General features: G+C 48.4%; 1 protein-coding gene across 1 annotated transcript in view; it reads right to left on the bottom strand.

Moving 5' to 3' along the window:
* Window positions 1–474: 474 nt before the first annotated feature.
* Window positions 475–20,598, bottom strand: part of Clic6 (chloride intracellular channel 6) — a 36,964-nt gene continuing 16,840 nt past the window's right edge. Inside the window, exons 2-6 of the mRNA XM_021628419.2 lie at window positions 12,494–12,603; window positions 11,840–11,965; window positions 10,851–10,957; window positions 9,944–10,125; window positions 475–2,135 (exon numbers count right to left, since the gene is read on the bottom strand). Coding sequence (XP_021484094.1) covers window positions 1,974–2,135; window positions 9,944–10,125; window positions 10,851–10,957; window positions 11,840–11,965; window positions 12,494–12,603 — 687 coding nt within the window. The 3' untranslated portion in view covers window positions 475–1,973. The remainder of the gene's footprint in view (window positions 2,136–9,943; window positions 10,126–10,850; window positions 10,958–11,839; window positions 11,966–12,493; window positions 12,604–20,598) is intronic.

Below are 20,598 nucleotides of genomic sequence, written 5' to 3'. Positions count from 1 at the left end.
TGTCCTGGACTCACTTTATAGACCAGGCTGGCCTCAAACTCACAGAGAGCCATCTGCTCCTGACTCCCAGAACAAGTGCTGGGATTACAAGCACATATCACTGTGCCCAGCTCACTTAACAGATTTTATTGGGAAATGGTTCAGCAGTTAAAGCACTTTCTGCCCTGGGGTTTCAGCTCCCTAGAACACAGGAAAATGTTGGAGAGGCATGATGGCCAGCTGCAATTCCAGCCTCAGAAGTAGAGGTGAGATTCCTAGAGCTGGCTAGCGAGACTCGCCAGATAGCTTCAAGCTTGAATGGGAGACACTGCTGCAAAAGAAAAAGGTGGAAGAGCGATCAAGGAAGACTGAAGCCATCCCCGGGCCTCCCATGCACTCACCACAGGTGCACATGCACACACGTCCAAGCACAAATACACACACGAAGGCACATCACACGCACATACACAAACTGGAGAAAACCAATGAAGCTGATTCAAGGTGTTTAATTTGAAAGGCATACAGTTTATGATCATTTTAAAATCTAAAAGAACAAGGTTAACAGTTCTAACACCCGATCATTGACTCATTTACCAAGAATGAATGTCACATTGTAAAAGCGAGTTTAAAAAGCCGATCCCTAGGGAGATGTGAAATGATGTGGACCACGGTGACATGGACTGGACATGACCCTGAAAACCTCTTCTTTAGATGACAAAAAAACAGATTACTGGGCTGAAGCCACAGCTTCCAAGGAACAAGAAAATGAAGCGACCGCCACATTAGACTTTGTCTTCTTAGGAGACATTCTCCAACCAACCTCGGGATCTTACTCCAAACTTCCCATAGAGCAGATGTGTGCATAAGGGTTCCAGCACTCACCACTCCAGCCACGTGTCCAGGAGATGTTTCCTGCGGAAGGCACGGCGGAGGGGCAAGCCTGAGAAACCCTGCAGGACATCTATCACATTTTCTCATTCGTGATTAGGCTGCCGCCCAGCAGCCTGCCCCTGGGCCTGGCCTCAGAATGAGACAGAAAGAGCAGCGGTGAACGGTGAGCTAGAAAGTAGACGCCAATGAGCTAGCCTCGGGCACATCGTCCTCCCTGGAGGACTGCCTGCCATGAGCAGGAAATACAGGCTCACACCGTGACAGGAGGCAGGGGGAATCTCCAAGCCTTGGCCCACAGGAAGAGTCCCCCAACAGCACAGTTGCTCCGGGGGAGGGAGGAGAGAAGGTACCAAAAAAGGAGCTGACCCAAGGCAGAGCTTCTCCTCCACACCCTTCCTGGACTCACAGGCTACAGTATCTTTGGGCAGAAGCAAGACACCCCTGTCCTATCGCCCTTGTTCCTGCTGTCCCACGGGGCTCCACAGTCCCTGTGTGGCTCCTTAGTTTCAAGTCTTCTGTGATGACCATGAAGGCGCCAAAAGGTCCCTTCACCAGTCTCCTACACAAACGCCACACCACTGATGAATGCAATTATATGTGATGTGTATGCACACACGTGTATACGTGAAAGATGGACGGTTCTGGAAATAGTCACCAGTTCGTTGTCAGAATTTACACAGAATAAATTTTAGGTGGTTTTGAGTTTCTTCTTCATACCCTCTAACACTTTTCTAAAGTATTTCAGAAGTATAAAACAGCATTTTCCTTCTAACCATATGTGTAAGAGGAGAAAACCAAGCTATACGTGATTATGAAAACTACCAAGGGAACTATCTTTAAGCTCAAGAGGACTTAGGTCAAATCCAATTTGCTTTCAAGTTACACAACACTATTGCCCTAAACGTGGATTACAAGACCACTGAACCTCAAAGACATACATTAGCATAGAAGAGATGTAGGACAGACGTCCAGGTAGACGGATTGCAAGGCATCCTGGAGAGGCATTTAGAGAGTCAGCATTCTTTCGCAAAAGCTGCTTCAGGGATGATGCACAGAAACCGGAGCCTCGATCCATCACCTGAGGAAAAGGCAGCAGCCTAGGGTCACTTCATCCTTTTGGCAGCGTCTGAATATGCGTGTTCAATCTCCTGGTCGGCCGGACATGTGTTAGTGAACTCATCCCGGGCATACGCATTGTTCAAGTACCTCCAGAGGCCAGTCATTTCGGAAGGAAACTCAAAATCTCGGTATTTTTTGGCCACAATCTGGAAATCAAGAGGAAATGGTAAAATGGGTGATCAGATCAGACAGTCCATCCCTTGGAGACACATAACTTAGCTCCTCATGTCACCCTATGGTCATTTGGGCTGCCCACGGCAGCACTCTTGTTTTGCTGGGGCATCTCGGGAGCAGGAGAAGCGACAGAGGTACAGGACTCAAGCACAGTTGCTTTGTGACAAGGTCTAGAATCCCCTGGGCAACAAACACCTGAGCGTGCCCATGAAGGGGCTTCTAGGGTAGGTTAACTGTGGTCAAACAACCTACCCCAAACGTAGAAGACATGATCCCATGGGCTGGGGTCCTGGGCTAAATAAAAGTGGCATGAGGAGCTGAGCACCAGCACCCACAGTCCTCTGGGTTCTTGCTGATGATGCAAGGGGACCAGCTGCCCTCCAAGTCCTGCCTGCCATGATGGGCTGCAGCCCATCAAACTGAGAGCCAAAATAAATCCTTCTCCCTGTAACCTACGCATCGGGTTAGCAGGGATGGTCCCTGGGGTATCCCTGGGTGTGTACAACAAGCCTGTGCTTCCTCCCCGCGTCTGCGGCAGTGCCTTGGCAGTGCCGACCCCTGTGCCACGTGGTGCGCACCCATGGGGAGTCTCCACCGTAGATTTCATCCAGATCTGTTCCTCGCTGGCCCTTCTAGTTGCTCAAGCTCATCTCCAGCCAGCCCTAATGTCGATGTGTGGTGTTGCTGCTGAAGTCCTCCACTCTGCCCTAAGCAAATTGCTCACCAAGAGGTTACATATGCAAAGGTCGGGTGCATGGACAAGACAGCATGCTCCCCATTGTCATGGAGAGTAGAGGCAAGAAGCGACAAGTAGGGCAGGTGGGCCAAGAAACTGAGCAGTGAGAGATGATTTCCCCGTCGGGAGAAGGCCAGGTGGGGAATCAACTAAGGACAGTCCAGGGATGAGGGCAAACGGTGTTGCTATTGCAGTACACGAGCATAGTCTCAGAAGCTGGAGCCCGCAGAGCCCTACTCCCACTGCAGGGTCTGGCTGAGAGTCTGTCTGCAGCTCTCCACTAGCTTCTTGCAGCTCTGGACTGCGGAAGGGCAGCCCGACCCGCACATGCTTTCTTGCTGTGTTTGGATAGCTCTGCATTAGACCCCCTTGTTGGAGTAGGGTCCAGCCTTCTCTACTGCACCTTCTACTGCATTAGACCCCCATGTTAGAGTAGGGTCCAGCCTTCTCTACTGCACCTTCTACTTCACTAATTGTGTCTTCAGAAACTGGCGAGCCAAATAAGTCCCATTCTGGGGTAGGACCCTGATGTATAAGTGTGGGGAAGGGGAAGCACGATTTCATCTGCTGCAGGGACCCAGGGCTACCGAGGCCATTTCTGCTGTGTCACGTCCCTCCCCGAGGCTCCTGAGATGCAGGAATGAGCAGAACGTGGGATCTCAGAACTCAGTTATCAGACTCCGAAGTCAACAGCCATCAGTGCAGTGTAGCAGCAAACTGGGACCAAGGACCATCTAGAGAGCCTCTGCCGGGGCAGGGCATCCCTCACCAGAATGCAGAGTGGGGGATGCTCGTGTCAAGAATTCTTATTTCCTTGGTTCATCGGCTTCACTTTTGACCTTTCTGAAATGTCCTAACCTAGAGTCTCATGCATGCTAAGCAAGTGCTTGCCCACTGAGCCCGGCTCTCCCTTTACCTTTTATTTACAATGGGGCCTTGCCAATTTGCCCAGGTGGGCCTTGAACTCACTCGGTTACCCAGGTGGGGTTGAGCTTGCAGGCTACCTCTAACAGCCTCATGGGTGGCTGGTATTACAGACCTGCACCACCAGGCCTGGATATGTTAATATTGATGAGGATGTTTGCTAAATGTCCTCCTCTCATACATGGACTCTTGCCTTTATTCTCTCCTCTCTCTCTCTCTCTCTCTCTCTCTCTCTCTCTCTCTCTCTCTCTCTCTCTGTGTGTGTGTGTGTGTGTGTGTGTGTGTGTGTGTGTGTGTGCCTATGTACCAACCTACATATGATGATATACAAGTATGTGTATACATTGTGTGGAGAGCAGATTGACACTAGGTGACTTTCTTGGTTGTTAAGTACATTTTGGTTTTTATTCTAGATTTACTTTTTTAAATGATGTGTATGGGGACATGGTGGAGGTTGGTCCATGCATGTAAGTCCAGGTACCTGGAAAGGCCATAAGAGGATGTCAGATCCCATGGACCTAGCATCACAGGCAGCTCAGAGCTGCCTGACATGGGTGCTGAACTCAGGTCTCCTGAAAGAGTACAGCAAGTACTCTTAAGCCCTCCTGCTCCGCCTTATTGTTTTAAAAATGTATTTCTTATGTGTGTGCACACGTGTGTGCAGATGGCCCTAGAGGCCAGAAGAGGGTGCTCCAGTCCCTGCTGCTGAAGTTCAAGGTGGTTGGCCCCCTGCAGGAACCACACACTCCCAAAGGCCCTGCCAAGAGCACGATTGTCTTGACTGCTGAGCCATCACCCCAATCCCCCTTCCTCTACCTCATTTTTGAGACAAGATCTCTTGCTGAGCCTGGAACTTGAAGATGTGACGAAATTGTGTGGCCACCCTGGTGATTACCTGTGTCTACCGCCTTCCTGAGAAGGAATTGCAAGCACATGCCACAGTGTTCCACATCTGTTTTGTTTTGTGAGTCTTTCAAACTCAGGTCGTCTTGCTTGTGTAGTCAGTTCCCTAGCAGCTGTGTTATCTCCCCACCCTTGGTGATTTTTGGATGTAACACTTTGTTTCCTGCGTGGATGCACACACACACACACTCACACATGCACACACACACTCACACATGCACACACACGCACATTCCCTTCCAGAAACTCAGAGGCTGTGATTCAATTCTTTCTGGGAGCCCCTAATATCGTCTGTCACATTTGATTCCTGGTGATGATAAAGGAGGGAATGCATGTGTCTCCACTTCCTTCTGGCTCTTCTCCTTCTCCACATTCTGACTTTTCTCTGTCCCTGTCCCTGGTGTTTGGTCTCAGTACTAGGGACAGCTTGGGCTCCCCATTAAAAGGGCTGCAACTCCAAGCTACGAGGATCTTCCCCCTCTCTCCTCTTATTGAACTTCCAGCTACAGATTATTTCCATAAATTTACTTTATTTTTAATTTAAACATAATTACATCACTTACTGTCTCTCTTAAGACATGTGTTCACCAAACACGCAGGAACAGAGAAGCCAAGCAGGTAAATGATAGGGCTGTGTGCACTGGGACTGGATAGTTGGGTTGCCTTGGAGCCCAGGTCTCTCACTCTTCTGAGAGTTCATGAGCAAGCGGTGTCCTTTGAGCAAACCTGTGCTCTAAGTTGTTACAAGACAGGTTCCCTGCTTCTTCACTCACTGCCTTTTCTAACTCCTTATCTGTCTCTGGTTCCTAGTCTCATGATCATTTGAGTATTTCATCATATGGCAATTTTACTGCCCAGGAGTGCTTATTTTCCTGGGGCTGGGTGTCTGGGTGGATAATAACCAGGGACAGCAAGCTCTCTCATAATACACCAGACAGCCTCCCTTCTCCTCTCTGTAGAGGTGATGCCAAGGATTGCTAATTTTTTATGTCATGATGCCATTTGAGGTTTTGTGAATTTCTTCCCCCACCCCATGGTTCTACTGTTTATCTGTGTCATCACTGCTGTTACTGTCATTATCTGATTGTCTGCTGTGGTTTGAGTACAGTCCTTGATGGGTCATGGGTGGAAAGCTTGGGTCTCAGTGGGGCAATGTGTGATGGGACCTTCAAGAAGCAGGGCTTACAACAGGACATCAGTGGAGCATATCCTCGGGGGGACTGAAATAGTTCTCATGGGACTCTGGTTAATTCTGGGGGGAAGTCTTCAATACAAGAGCCATTCTGTATGCTTCCTGTCTCACCTATGGTCACTTCCTTTCTCACTTATGATGACTTCCTGTCTCACCTCATGGTCACTTCCTGTGTCACCCATGATCATCAGCTCCCCACACACACTCACACTGGTGTCCCATAAGGGCCATACCAGAGCTGACTCACACTTTTGAATATCTAAAACCATGAACTAAATAAGCCTATCTGCATATCCCTGCCTCAAACACTTTGTTTAAACAGTGGAAAAGGAATAGAAAGTTCCTAATGGCCTCCTTTCTATTATTACAGCTCAGTGAAGTATCAAGCATGTCTCACTGATTGCTCTGATGTCTCCTAAACATTGACAGCAGAGGTTTGGGGCTAAGGCTGCATCAGTGCTTGCCTACATGCCCAAGGCCCTGGGTTTGATCCTCAGCAAATAATAATTATACTAATAATATAAAAATAAGGCAGTCGTGTACAACGGTGCATGCATGTAGCTCTAGGGCTCATGTAGAGGCTAGAGAATAGTGAGCCTGAGAACAGCCTGAGCTATGTACTGAGACTCTGTCTCAAAACCCCAAGGGCTGGAGATGAGCTTGGTGATCAAGTAGCTGACTAGCATATGCAAGTCCCTGGGTTTCATCCTTGGCACAAATGGTCAGTCCAGGCTGATCTTTAGATAGAGAAGAGAGTCGGGCTCTCCTTTAATTAAAATGATGTTCTGCTTACACCTCCTTCCTCTCCTCCTACTCCTTCCTTTTTTCCTTCCCTCCTCTTCCATTCTGAGTATAAACACCTGGGCCCTGGACATTTGATTTTAGGTGTCCTTTTGTCTGCTTCTTGCTACATCTACAGAATTTTTTTTATTTCCTGGAGATTTTATCTATCTTTACTTTTCTTGCCCAAATTATTCTGGCCTTGGTTGCGTCCTTTTCTGGTACAGTGGTTTTTGACATTCTGTGTCTTGTCTTAGAGGGTTTTCTGAAGAAGTCCATATTATTTTCCCTTTCCAAGGTTGTAGAAAAGTATGGAATGTTCTTTGCTTTGCTGGGACAAATCTCCATCACATATGTATTTCCTGTCCCCCCCCCCCCTTTTTTTTCTTTCTTTAATTTTGAGTGGGCCTTCATCATTTTTCTCCATTTTGATCATCTCCAGCTATACAGTGGTCTCATGTGGATTCTTTCTTGTTGACAGTCAGGACTTATTGAGGCAGACATATTAAGAGTTACCTTTGCTTAGAAATTATGTAGAGCCATAAGAATGAGACAGGGCAAACTTGGTATTCCCAATCGGGCATTCACTCAGGAAATCCTTGACCTCCACACTCTGCCTCAGAGACACATTAGAGCTGGTGTTGGGGTTGGAGATAGGGCCAGCATTAGAGTTAGAATAAGGGAACTCCTTTTTTTTTTTTTTTACTCTGCTCAGCAGCCACCAATCATAATGCCAGATCCTTTCTTCCCCACTCTCCCCATCTCCCTCTAGGATGCACCAGTGGTCAGGGGGCTGGGCACAGGCTGTACAGATATCATCTCTGCATGGTCCTTCCTTCAATTCTGTCTCTTCAGAGATCTCAACCCAAGGGCTCGCTATAACCTTTCCCTCACTGGCCGCACATGCCCCACTCTGTAAACAAAGATCTCGGGGGGTTCAGAATTGCATTATTTGCTTCTTAAGAACTCTGAGCCTTTCTAACCATGCAGGAAGCAATGGTCCATCTGCCCCTGTCTCTCAGATTTCTTCGCTTTTGTGCATGTTCTGTCATTCTTTCATAGGCTTGTGAAAGATGAAGCCAATGCTCTATTTTTAATATCGTTTTCAGTGGTTTTCAGGAAGGGAAATAAATTATAAATCTCTTCACTCTCATCCTTTACCATAATTCCCTTGGACTGATTCTCATTTCCTTCAAAAGTACCCTGTTCTGGAAGACCATTAAACAGTTTAGTATCTTAAGTGCTAAGTGGCTTTGCAGATTCTGTTTCAAGTTTATATTAGCCCCATGGACTGCTTTAGACCTACCCCACCCCAAAGCTTACCCTTCCTACTGTTGACCTGTGTGTGTGTGTGTGTGTGTGTGTGTGTGTGTGTGTGTGTGTTCATATAAACACTCGTAGAGACCAGATGAAGGAGTTCGGTCCCCTGGAGCTGCAGTTACATGTGATTGTGGGCTATCTAATATTAGTGCTGAGAACCAAACTCTGATCCTCTGCAAGATCAGCAAGTGCTCTTAACCACAGAGCCATCTCTCCAGCCCCCTCCTTTTTTATACAAATAAAGCACATTGTGGTTAGTCCTGTGTGGCCATGATATTTCTCATGTTCTTTATTGTGGTTTAGACATTATACACTTTCCTAATAAAGGCTAGGTCCCCAACTGGTGGTGACTGGCCCATGAGGGTGCTACCCATCGGTTAATTGCTGCTGCTGAGGTAATAGGAGGTGGGGCCTAGGCTACTGGGAGCTTTGAAGGATACACCTCTCTCCAGATGCTCCTTCTTGCTTTCTCTACCCCTGGCTTCCACAAGCTCAGCTACTTTCTTGTGCCACAGTGCTCCACACAGGCCTATCATCCCTAGAGCCAGCTGATCGTGGACTGTAACTCTGAAACCACAGGTCAAAATAAACCTTTCTTTTCCTATACTGATTTTCTCAAGCATTTTGTCATAGTAACTACAATCTCCTCGTCAGCCTGCATATACCTGTCTGGTGCTACATCATTCACAGAAAAGGCTAAAACTCCATCCCTGAGAGGGACTAGGCTATGACACAGTGGTACAGCTATCTAACTGGATACTGACTTCTAATCCAGCAGATTTTGAATTGTTGAGAAACTTGCGTTAGACTTTGGATATTGGGACCTTCGCAAAGCCATCAAAAAGAGATTCACTCAAAGAACTGGCAACGCCCATCTTAAGGAAGTCTCCCTGAAGTACAACAAGGAAGCGAGAAGGAATCAGTTAAAGCCTGAGGGAGAGAGGGCAAGAAGAAGGTGCTCAGGAAGAGAAAGACGAGGTTATAACATGAGTGACCAAGGGTGACAGGTACCCCAGCATCCATTGCTGAACCAGATGGGTGATTTTACCAGCCAGCTATATATGGACTTAGAGCATGGCATGGCATGGACTTGAATTTCCCTGTGTTCCCCTTTATGTCCACCCCTGCCCTCTTACAGCAACTGTCGACCTAGCAAGAATGATCAAGTTGCCCCAGTGTGAGCCAGAGGCTTCTTTAGACATCTGAGCATCACCAACACTGCAGTGACAATAACAACTGACACCTGTAAGTGACAGAGAGGCGGGGAGAGAAAGAAAAGCAGCTCGACGAGCGAGGCCAGATGCCTGGGGTCCTTCGAGCTGCCACTACAAGTTCTGATTTGCTAGGTCAGGTGACCAATCAGAGAACTGAAATTAAACAATTACAATTTTAAACTAAAATAAAAATACTCCTCCATACAGTTCTAGTTGTATGTGGTCACTGACCCTTCTACCACATTCAACTACCTAGGAAGAGAGGGCACCAGCTACAGACGAGGCCACGCCAAGGAGCTATGTCAGCTGCTCCTAGCTGTGAGGGCTGATAGTAAGAGTTGATAGACCCCTTCTATTGTCCCTAGAACATCCTTGTTTGTCCCTGGAATTATCAACTACGTGTCATCTTCCTACATGTGGTAAATGCCAAGGAGACCCTGGATGCCCTGATCTGTTACACATAACTTTTCTGTAGGCTGAGAACATGAGTGAGGATATGGGGCAGAAAGCATGCGCCCAGGTATTTCATGAGAATGTGATTCCATGTGTCTGGACACTGCAGCTCGCCTGCCCTGAAGATTAACTGCTGGTTTCCGGTTCAAGTCTGCCTTCCAGGCCTGTTTGGATCTCTGGTCCCAGCAGAAGTCAAAACATCAAAACCCACAAAGCCTCCTCCATGCATCCAGCCCAGAGTCAGGAGCTAAGACAAACCTTAATGATGTGGAGCTTGGGTAAGAGGTTACAGTCGGCCAGTGTGAGCTCATCCCCGTCCAGAAACTTCCTCCGGGAAACAGTGACATCCTCTGTGCTGTAGGCGTCTATTTCATCTGGTAGCGGGCTGTTTAAGTAACTGTCCAGCTTCTTCAGGGCCCGGAGCAGGTTCTTTTCATAAACTGAAACACAAAGGCAAGAGATGCCTGAGATGGGCCAGGCAAGAGGCTGCCGTCTCTTTCCACCTGGGAAGGGGAGAGCTGGAGGTGCTGCCCCTCTGAGACACAGCCAGCGAGCAGCAAGAAGACCAGGACACAGGCACAGACAGGACTCAGTCCCCCTGTGCCGTCTACACAGCTCTGCTACTTCAGGACTCATCAGATTTTTAGGATATTTTTCATTTACTTTCATTTATCATTTGCTTTTTAGTGTGTGTGTGTGTGTGTGTGTGTGTGTGTGTGTGTGTGTGTGCATGCGTGCATACCACATGGGTACAGGTTCCCCCAGAGACCTGGTATAAGGGCTGGGAACCAAACTGCAGTCCTCCATAAGAACAGCTCCTAAGTGTGACCCATCTATCCAGTCAAACTCATCCACTCTTATAGACATTTATGAGGAGCCTGTGATGAGTTAGAGAGTGGCAGAGGCACCATTTAAACAGTTCCCACACTGCAGGTAGAAACAGCTGAGTGATGGAATGTTTTCCCTTAATGATGTTGTACTTTGGATTCCCAAACTCTAGAAACAATCTCTCCCAAGTCACATGCAGAGCCAAAGGTGGGGTGTTTTTCCCTATTTCCAGACTCCCACGTTTACCCTCTGTGAAATGAGCCCAGATAACCAGTATCTCTTCAGCAGCCACACAGAAGACCGCACAGGAAGCAGAACCCACAACAAAAGTACTTACTCTCGTTTGCATCCTTCTTGGTATTTTTAATAAATGCTGAGAATTTGGCAAAAACATCATTTCCTGCTGAGTTGGATTCTGGGTGTTGGGTTCCCAGCTTAGGGTACCTTGAAGAGTTCGAAATTGGAGGGTCACAAAAAAAAAATAAATAAATAAAACAATGGCTAGTTAAGATAATGTGGGACAGGAAAAGGTCTTTCTCTGGGCAGACATTAAAATGACAGGCTCCTCTACACTGGTTTACTAACCAACGAAACTCAAGGTTGAGTGAAAATAGGATTTAGGAGGACTGCATTGAATCTAGTACTGACAAGACCAATCCTAGAAGACAAGGGTCAACCAGATGTTTGTGCCCTGATTTCTTCCCTAGTCTAATGAAAGTGTTTGACTTCAAGAAACAGTTATCCCACAGGGCAACAATGCCTCCTCCTTCCCTTCTGCCATAGCATCCTAATTGTCAAGCTATGAATACAAAGAAAGGAAGCCATGATGGTTGGTTTTAACTGTCAGCTTGCCACAACCTAGAATCACCTGAGAGAAGAGCCTCAGTTGAGGAACTGTCTAGATCAGATTGGCCTGCAGGTATGACTTGATGGTTAACTGATATCGGAACATCCAGTCCAATGTGGGTGGTACCATTCCCTAGGAAAGGGGTCCTGAACTATATAGGGCAGGGGTTATAGTAGGAAGTATGCATTTCTCTCTGCTCTTGGTTGGCGCTGTGATGTGGCTGCCTGCCTTACATTCTTATCCCACTGACCTCCCGGCAATCATGGACTACAACTTGGAATTGCGAGATACATAAACCTTTTCCTCCCCTAAGTTGCCTTTTTTAGGATGTTTTTGTCACAGCAACAGAAATGAAACCAGATCAGAAGCAGAGTCCATCTTAACTCAAGGTGTCTAACCTGGCTGCTTCCTGTGGAACACTGTGCATGACCAACTAGAAAAGCACCAAAAAAGTAGAATATCCATTCTAGAAGGCCTACCTTGGGGGAACTAACTTCTCCTCTAAGAACTCCTCAATTTTGTTCACATCCGTCTTGACTTCCCCATCAAAAGTCATGAAAGGAGGGTTTGTCCCAGGAGCCAGGTTCTGAAGGTCTGCAGGCTTCCTAGATACGAGGAAGAAGAGCAATTCCTAGATCAATCTGATGGATGGTCTTGAAAACTGGAGGCATGTCCAAGGCGTAGTCATGCCTCCACCACTTAAGAGATACAATTCTTGAGAATATCAAAGTGGTCTGTGAATCAATAAGGTGGCTTTCTGGAGACTAAAGCCAAGGGGTACACTAACAAATGATGAGAGTTAACTAACTCTCCAGTGTTATCAGCCAGGAGCAGCAGGAGGCAGGTTTCTAGGAGGGAAAGCAGGCTCTCCCTGGTCCTGAAACCCTACTCCTATCTGTCTGCATCTCTGCTCTCTATATGAACCATACTGCTTGGCTAGCCCTTGGGCTTCGTTTCAGGCTCCTGACTGAGGATAGCATGTCCTTATATTCCCATGGTTCCTAGCAGTGTGTGTGTGTGTGTGTGTGTGTGTGTGTGTGCATGCACACGCATGTTTGTATACATGAAAGGGTGTGTTTCTGAGTACAGGAGTTAGTCCCAGTTATTGCAATGACACAGAAGCCTCGTCTCACCTTTTCAGGTCCACTGTTGTCACATTGAATATAACACCCTTTAGCCAGAGGATCATAAAGAGACGCTGAGAAAATGGGCAGTTTCCAATGCTCTCACCATCATAACCAGCCTGAGAGTAGGAAAAAAGAGATCTTTATCTGACTCAGTCTCCAATGATAGATGTCATCAGTCATAGTGCACACACACACAAAATTGTTATGAATTTTTCTGAGTGGTCATGTTACTGTAGATGGCCTTCTGAGGCTGCTTAAGTCAGGGTTTATGACAGGACAGAGATGAGTGTGATACAGAGAGATACGCACACACACACATTCAATGAAAAATTTGGCATTGGGGCTAGAGAGATGGCTCAGTGGTTAACAGCGCTGGATGCTCTTGCAGAGGACCCAGATTCAGTTCTCAGCACCCACATGGCAGCTCACAACCATCTGTTAACAGCAATTCCTTGTGATCAAACTACTTTTTCTGTCCCTCATAGACACTGCAACCACAGCCCACACACATGCCGACAAATACACACATAAAATAAAAACAAATATTTCCTAAAGTTTGCATAGAAAAATCTGGGGCCTAATAGATGTTGACAAAGCCATTGAGGACTTCGCTCCGGGATCCATTCAGGCTGGCCTCTGGGTGTGATTCTCACGAGGGCAAGATGTTATTTAAAAAAGACAAAAGAAGTGATGTCCGGCCCTGCCAGCTGCTTTCATTCTTTTGGCTTTTTATTGTTTTGAGACAGAACCTCACATCGCTCAGACTGGTCTCAAACCCATCCATAGCTAAAGATGACCCCTGAACTCTTGGTCCTGCCACTTCCATCTCCCTAGAGCTGAGACTGCAGGCGCTTGACACTGCCCACAAGCCCCTGGCTTCCTGTCTTGCTGGGTAATCTCTCCTGCGCAAGCCCCTGCCCTGTGATGCTACCACCAAAGCCAAGCATAAGCCAATGTCGTGTGTGTGAGTCTCTGACACTGTGGGTTAAAACTTCAGACTCTCTCTGGCCTCAGGTATTGTGATAGCAAAAGAAAACAGACTAATGCCCACCCCCAGTGTTCATGGCCATACAACTACTCCTTACTGACAAAGGCATAACCACATTCCACCCATGAGGTCTGTTTTTGTTAACTATAGTCATAAGAAAATTAAGGACAAAGTATTGCCATATATAAGGACATGAGGCAGAAAGCCGCTTGTTTGTATGGTGGAAGGAAAGAAAAAAAAAAGATGGTGCAAAACACCTAACAGAGTAAAGAGCGCTCTGGGGGTGAGTCACCCGGAGGGTTATTAATGGAAAAGAAATGTGCAAAGGCCCATGAATGGAGGGCACTCCTGCAGTTAGGAGGAGAAATGAAAATTCAGTTTCTGGAAGCCATGCAAGCTGAGCTTAGTTCACAGAAAGAGTGCCCTAAGCTCAGTGTCTGGGTCTGTGTTCCTCCCATGCCCAGGGGCCCCTTCCTGCAGGTCAAATTCATTTGCTGTTCTACCTATTATAAAAGGAAGGATCTGGGGGCTCACACACACACACAGAGTAGGTGACCTTTTCTGGTGGCCCAGTGGCTGATGAGGGCAACAGTTGCGACACAGCCATTGTAGTATTCTTCATGTATAGTTTGACAGCACGTGGGCCCTTAGACACTGCCTTGCCTCATCTACCTGGGGACACACCGGCTGGGAGGCCACTGCCCCACTGCCCTGGTCTCCTGCTCTCTGTCCCACAGCACAGAGAGGAGCTGGACAGAATCCCCAGCCTGCCCAAGAGGCCTGCCCTACACTGTCTTACCTGGTGCAGGTTTGGGCACAGTCAGTCCCAGCAGAAGAGGCCTCGTGAGAAGACAGTGCAGGGATGTGCCGTCTGGCCAGCCCTGACTTGCTCACCTGCTTTTAGGCCTCTTATTTTTATAATAGCTCCACTAAGCACGACAGAGCCTAGAGGTTCCACAGAGTGGGGTGATACTTCCCTCTTCCCTCCACTCTCCTCTTGGAGTCACTGCGCATGGGACGGGACAAGGCCCTGCTGAGCCCTGGGTCTCCTGTTCTACAGCCGTGTGTCTGCTGACAGACTATAGCAATGCACTCTGTGGCTCAGCCCCTCCAACCACAGCACATGGAAAGACCTGGGTTACACAGGCGGATCTGCCCTGCTGTCTCTCTCATGCTCCCAAGCTCACATCCATGTTTTCCCTCATAATTGCCCTCCCTGCGTCCTCCACTCTGGCAGGTGCTTCCTTTGGTAGAGATAAGGACAAGGAGCAGTTCATTTCTTAAAGTGTAAGAAGCATCATTCACCTCTATAAAAACTTGTGCTTAACTACTATAGAGAGAGTTCAGTTGGTGCAAATACTTGTTGTGCACCCATGAGGATCTGAGTTTGATCCCCAGACACATGTGAAGGGAAGGCAGGGTACGGTGGCCCATTCTCGTAACCTCATACTGAAGAGATGGACACAAGACAGATCCCCAGGGCTCATAATGAGCTCCAGGATGAGGGGCCTTGCTTGGAAACAATAAGATGAAAAGACTCCAACATGGACACCAACATCAACCATTGGCTTCTATGGGTCCGCACGAATGTGCAAACTTGTGCATGCATGTATACACACAACACACACACACACACACACACACACACACACACACACACACACCAAAACCCTTTTGAAAACCCTTCAAGCTTATCAGGCTCCTTAGCAGACCTGCAGCTGATCAGACACCCGGCCTGAAGGTGAGAGAATGGTCGGCACAGCCACAGAGTTCATGGTGTAAAGAGAATGAAGAAGTGCTTAACTACCCACGTCCCCCCATGTGGCCTTGACCCTGAACTACTCCAGCCCAGCGGAGCCCATAAACTGAAGGCTGCCAGGCATCCCAGCTAGCTGCCCCAACCGCCAATAAAACCGCATTTACATACCCAGCATTGCCTCATCTTAAATTGCTCTAAAACTTTCTTTCTATCTCAGTCTGCTGTAAATGAGGGGTTGCGGGAACATGGTGGGAGGGACCAGGACGCCTTGCTTAATTTTATTACTTTAATGCGCTTCAGTGCTAGGATGTGCCAGCAAAAATAAGGCGAAGATGCGCCGTCTCCGTGGTCCATTATTGAGCAATAATGGGAGTGCATCGCCTTGCTTGTATCATTACCCCGACAAGATGACGGGATAAATACATATATATTCAGAGTGAATAACTGGCACTGTCCCCGCAATTGGGGGGCTCCATCGCACGGAATTTTATTTCCCAGTGTTGGTAACTCTCTCTGGCTAATTGCACTCTGGACCGAAATTTCTCAGCAGGGTTCTCAGCCTGCAGGGGAAGTTTTTGTAGGTCCATGTTTCTGATTAAATCAAATTTAAGCAGCTTGAGAAACTGGAGTGGGTTTTTTTGTTTTTTTGTTTTCATTTGAGCACTGTGAAAAGCCAGAAGAGTCTTCTGTTTGCCTTTCAGTTGTGTTTGGGGACATCTTAGATGGCAGGTCTCAGGAGCCGAGAGCAGGCATTCCTCGGACATGTTCTCAGAAGTTCCCTTTCAGATCGCATCTGCCTTAGCCTTGGGAGTGTACTAGCACTGCTGGGCCTGGCCTGCACCTACTGAGGGGACCCAAAGGTGCGAGTGGGCCAGTCTGGCCAGCAACAAGGCGGGACTTACAAAATCCAGAGCTGCCCTCACTAATCTATCTCCACCCCACGGAGGTGGACTACTGCACCCAGGGATTTACATGGGTGCTAGGGACCCGAAGTCAGGGCCTCAGGCTCGCAGAGCAGGCACTTTACCCACAGAGCAATCGTCTCCCTAGCCTGACATCTCCATTTCTAAGCAAGCTTCTCTTGAGAAATGATAACAGGAAAGGGAAGAGGCGAAAGACTTTAGCCCTGCTGTTTGAATAAGTGTGTAGCCTTTGTCAGCTCCTTTGCACTGCGTGAGCATCACTTTCTCGTTTTAAAAACAAGGATCTGGTCTATGCTCCTGGGTCAGTGCGTGAAGCACTCGTTGTGAAAGTGCAGGGACCACAGTGCGATCCTCCATACCCCACGTATTTTAAAGTAGACACGGTGACACATGCTTTTAGTCCCAGTGCCATGGAGTGGAGACACCAAGGCCCCTAGGACTCCCTGGCAGGCCAGACAGCCTAAGTAGAAAGCTCCAGGCCACTGAGAAATCCTGTCTGAAGAAAAAAAAACAAAAAACAACAAACAAACAATGTGGGTGGCACCTGAGGAATACCGGGAAAGGGTGAGAAACATGTGAGGTACACATGTTCACATGAGCTCACCTACATACGTGCACTTGTGCACAGCACACGCACATGCACACACACACACAGAGAGAGAGAGAGAGAGGATAAAATTACTGATATGGTTAAGCATCCTGGGTACCCAATAAAGGGAGCTATTATTGTCATTAGCAGCATCATTACTCTCCCAAACCTGAGCCCGTCAGAACGGACAATTATGGAATTTAGGGTACTCCTTAACAAGCCTCAATTAGTGTGATTTTCATGCCAGCCCACGTCCTCCTCAGGGAAACGGATTTTTCTCTCTCAACAAGTCACCCAACCTTATCCCTACTCTGAGGGAAAATTCAAATGTCCTTAATAGCAAAACAAACAGACCTTCATCCAGGAAGCAAAGAGGCGGGGCTCTGGGCTGGTATCGAGTCTGAGTGCCACCCTGACCTTTTGGTAAAGGGTCCAGGGAGGGCACACGCAGAGCTGAGCATGCCTTGACTGTGGTAGAGCTGATGAGCCCAAGGGAAGATGTGAGACTATGCCATGTCATGAGACAAGCTCACAGAAGATTTCTCTGCTTCCTGATGTAGGTTGCTCTAGGGCAGGGGGGTCAGCTGCTCTGGTTTGCCCAGGGCCATCCTGAGTTCTCAGCTCATCTCTCACCCCTCTAAGTTCCAGGCAAGTGGGGACAGCAGCCTTCATTTTTAGAGGAGGGGAGGAAGGCGCTCCCAGAGCTGGCTCACGCAGAAGCAGGCCTCCACACCCCTGACAGCCTCTCCACAGGAACACACAGTCAGAGTCCCCCACTCACAGCGAATGCTGAGGGTATGGCCCCAGACTCGTGAGCCTTCCGGGAGGATGAATAGACTGATGTGGGAGAGCCATGGGGGACCCAGGAAGGGGGCAGGACCTTAGCAGCCTAGAAAATAGCCCAAGTCCTCACAGAAGCTAACCCTAAGTCAGCTCTGCAGGCATCCACACTCTGCTGCGGGCCAGTCTTCCGCGGAGCTGGACCAACAAAGCAAGACATCAGGTCTGACATCCCCAGCACAGTCATGGCCCATCTCAGAGCCCACAGAGACATCGCACCAAAGGACTCCGCACAATTGGGCTGGGCCCTCCCCATTTTCAAAGCCCAAGTCACCCTCTTCGGTCCTCCACGGGGCTCCCTGAATTAAAACCGGAAATGACTCTCTGCCTAGGATGGGCAGAAAATGCTTCCAGGAGTCCTCTGTGATGTTGGCACTGGGTGCCCTTCCCTCCACCTTCAGCAGAGCCCTTCCAGAGGAGAGTGGAGCTTTCTGGAGTTTTCCTCATCCCTCTTGCACAAGGGATGGAAGGGACTTGCAAGAATCTCAGCGACAGTAAGAGAATAAACCTCAGACGCAGGCGAGACGTTCACAAGACACTGTGGTTGGAAAGGAAGATGGAGCTGGGCTGGGCTCTCAGCTGTGCACATCCGGTGGTGCGAGACACCTGCCAGCTCTGGTGGCACCTTTGGTGCTCATAAACTCTGTCCTCTTAGCCCTCAACGGGAGAGTCTCACAGGCCAGGAAGAGGGCAAGACAGAATCGCCACACTCTCATGTGGGCACTGACCCTGCAGGTCTGGCATCACAAGCAAAAGGAAGGGACAGTCGCAAAGCTGTGAGCTGTGGCCTTTGTCCCCTCTGCTCCCAACAGGGCAGGCAGGAACATGGTCTCCTAAAGAGATTCCCGTGAGTCTGTGCCATCCTAGGCCACCACATCCCCGTGCTGCATGCTTCATGTGGTCAGCCACGGAGTTTGGGTCCAGCTTTTTTTTACGGCCATAAAGAGTTTTCAATAGAAGCATGAGTGCTGGTTACTGAACCAAGTCATTTCCTAACCTAGACCTTTTCCATCTTATATCCAAGAAAGCATCAGTTGCTATCCTCAATTCCAAGAGAAGCTTGGGAAATACTGGCTTCCCAAACAGGTTTACCCTTGACCATAGCTCTCTCTACCACTGACTGACAATGACAAAAACGTGGGAAAACAAGCTTGAGGACTATTTTACAGTACAATGAACAGGGAAAAAATGTGACTGATACCCAAGTTACAGATTTTGAACGTTACGTGTTATTCTGGATGAATACGGTGGTCTAGTCATGTGTGTTCCCACAGTGATACCTTTCCCTAGCTGCTGTCTGCAAAGCTTTGACCATGGAGGGATGACCAGAAATGGAATCATCAGGGTCAGGGTTAGGGCTGAAGGAGAAGGTTGTGGGTCCTGGAGAGCAGGTGGCTTCTGGCAGCTGGGGAAGAAAGAATGTGGGCTGCTCCCTGGAGCCCCCGTGCCAGCGAGACACCATCATGCTTGGACCAGCAAGACTGTAAGATAAGAAACAAGAGTAGCTTAGACTTTCTGTCTCTGGTAATCTATTATAAGAGAACCAGAGAGACACTACAACTGAACTTCCATTCAGGAATCCTCGACCTTTGCCTCAGACAGTTTGGCAGGTGAGCTACAAGTGAGCCAGAAAGAGGGACACGTGACACAGTGAACTTCCTTCATGGAGCCACTCCAGGGATTTATGTAGTGACCGCGGGTGACGGGGAAGGTGGGAAAGCTCCCTCTGCCCCAAGCTGAGAGGACAGCTCTTCTGTGTGAGCTCCAGAGTGTTCAAACGTGTTTTGGTGTCAGCACGGGAGACCCGTTCCCTCCTCCGAATCACCTCTGGAAGCAAAGGAAGTTTTCTAGCTGGATTCCCAGCCTGCCCCAGAGACCTAAGTATGCCATAGAGTCAGTTTCGGGAGGGCACTGGTGCCCTCTAGTGCTCAGACTATATATTTTCTAGTGTATCACTTGATTGAGGAATTAGGTTCTGACTGAAAATCTAGTTAGGTTTTAACATCTGGCTAAAGCACCCAGATGTCCCCAGACCTTGGGGGAGGGTGTCCTTGTACATATGATTTCAGTATTAAACAGTAAATTCTATGGGGATTTGGATCAGGCTGTACAGTGCTCAATGTGTGAGCATGGAGATCCGTGTTCAGATCCCCAACGGGGGGTCAGAGCAGGAAGGATCCCTGGTGCTCACTGGCTAGCTGAAGCAGTGAGCTCTAGGTCCTGCGAGCACATATACTTCATAAAAACATAAAAGAGAGAGAGAGAGAGAGAGAGAGAGAGAGAGAGAGAGGAAGACATCTGATGACCCTCCAGCCTCTTCCACACATGCCAACACCAGCAAAGGACACACACCCATACACAACACCACAAACACAAGGGAAATAAGACAATACTATAACCCCAACAACAAAGCTACCAAGGGGTATTTTCTTTCTGTCCTCCACACTGACGCCATCCCAAGCACACCAGGGCCCTGGCAGTGTGCTATGATCTTAACCTGAAGCCAACAGGTGGGTTATGGACAATGTGTTCTGAAAATACCAACTCCGGGTTTGCTCATTTTTTCTCAGCTCTCGCTGAAATGGAGGGTGGAGACAGGCAGAGGGTAAAGAGGGCGGCACAGCAGAAACACGCCATATGCTGGGCAGAGCAAACCACATGAAAGAGAAACCCCAAGCTCCTTCAAACCCAGCTTGCTCCATTTGTTCAGAATTTCCTTGCTCATTCACCAGTCTTCAGACACAGCTAGCCTCCTTGGGTGTTGGGGGAATGCCTGCTTTCTTTTCATTTCCATCAGTGGCGTTTATGAGTCAGAGAGGCCCGGTGGAGCCCCTGTTCACAGATGCAGGGGAGTGGGGAAACCCCGTGAACTGTTGTCCCTTCTCCGTGAACTCCACTTGCTAGAGAAAAGCTTGTCAGATCTCTGACCAAATCATGTGGTGGTGTTTTGAGACCGTGTGCCAATCCAACACCACAGTGCAGCGGCCCGGGCAGTGAAGCTCATTCATTCTT

The sequence above is a fragment of the Meriones unguiculatus genome, chromosome 17 (assembly GCF_030254825.1).
Source record: "Meriones unguiculatus strain TT.TT164.6M chromosome 17, Bangor_MerUng_6.1, whole genome shotgun sequence".
Lineage (NCBI taxonomy): Eukaryota > Metazoa > Chordata > Mammalia > Rodentia > Muridae > Meriones > Meriones unguiculatus.
The sequence above is the reverse complement of the archived record's forward strand: the minus strand, read 5'-3'. Positions and strand labels throughout refer to the sequence as shown.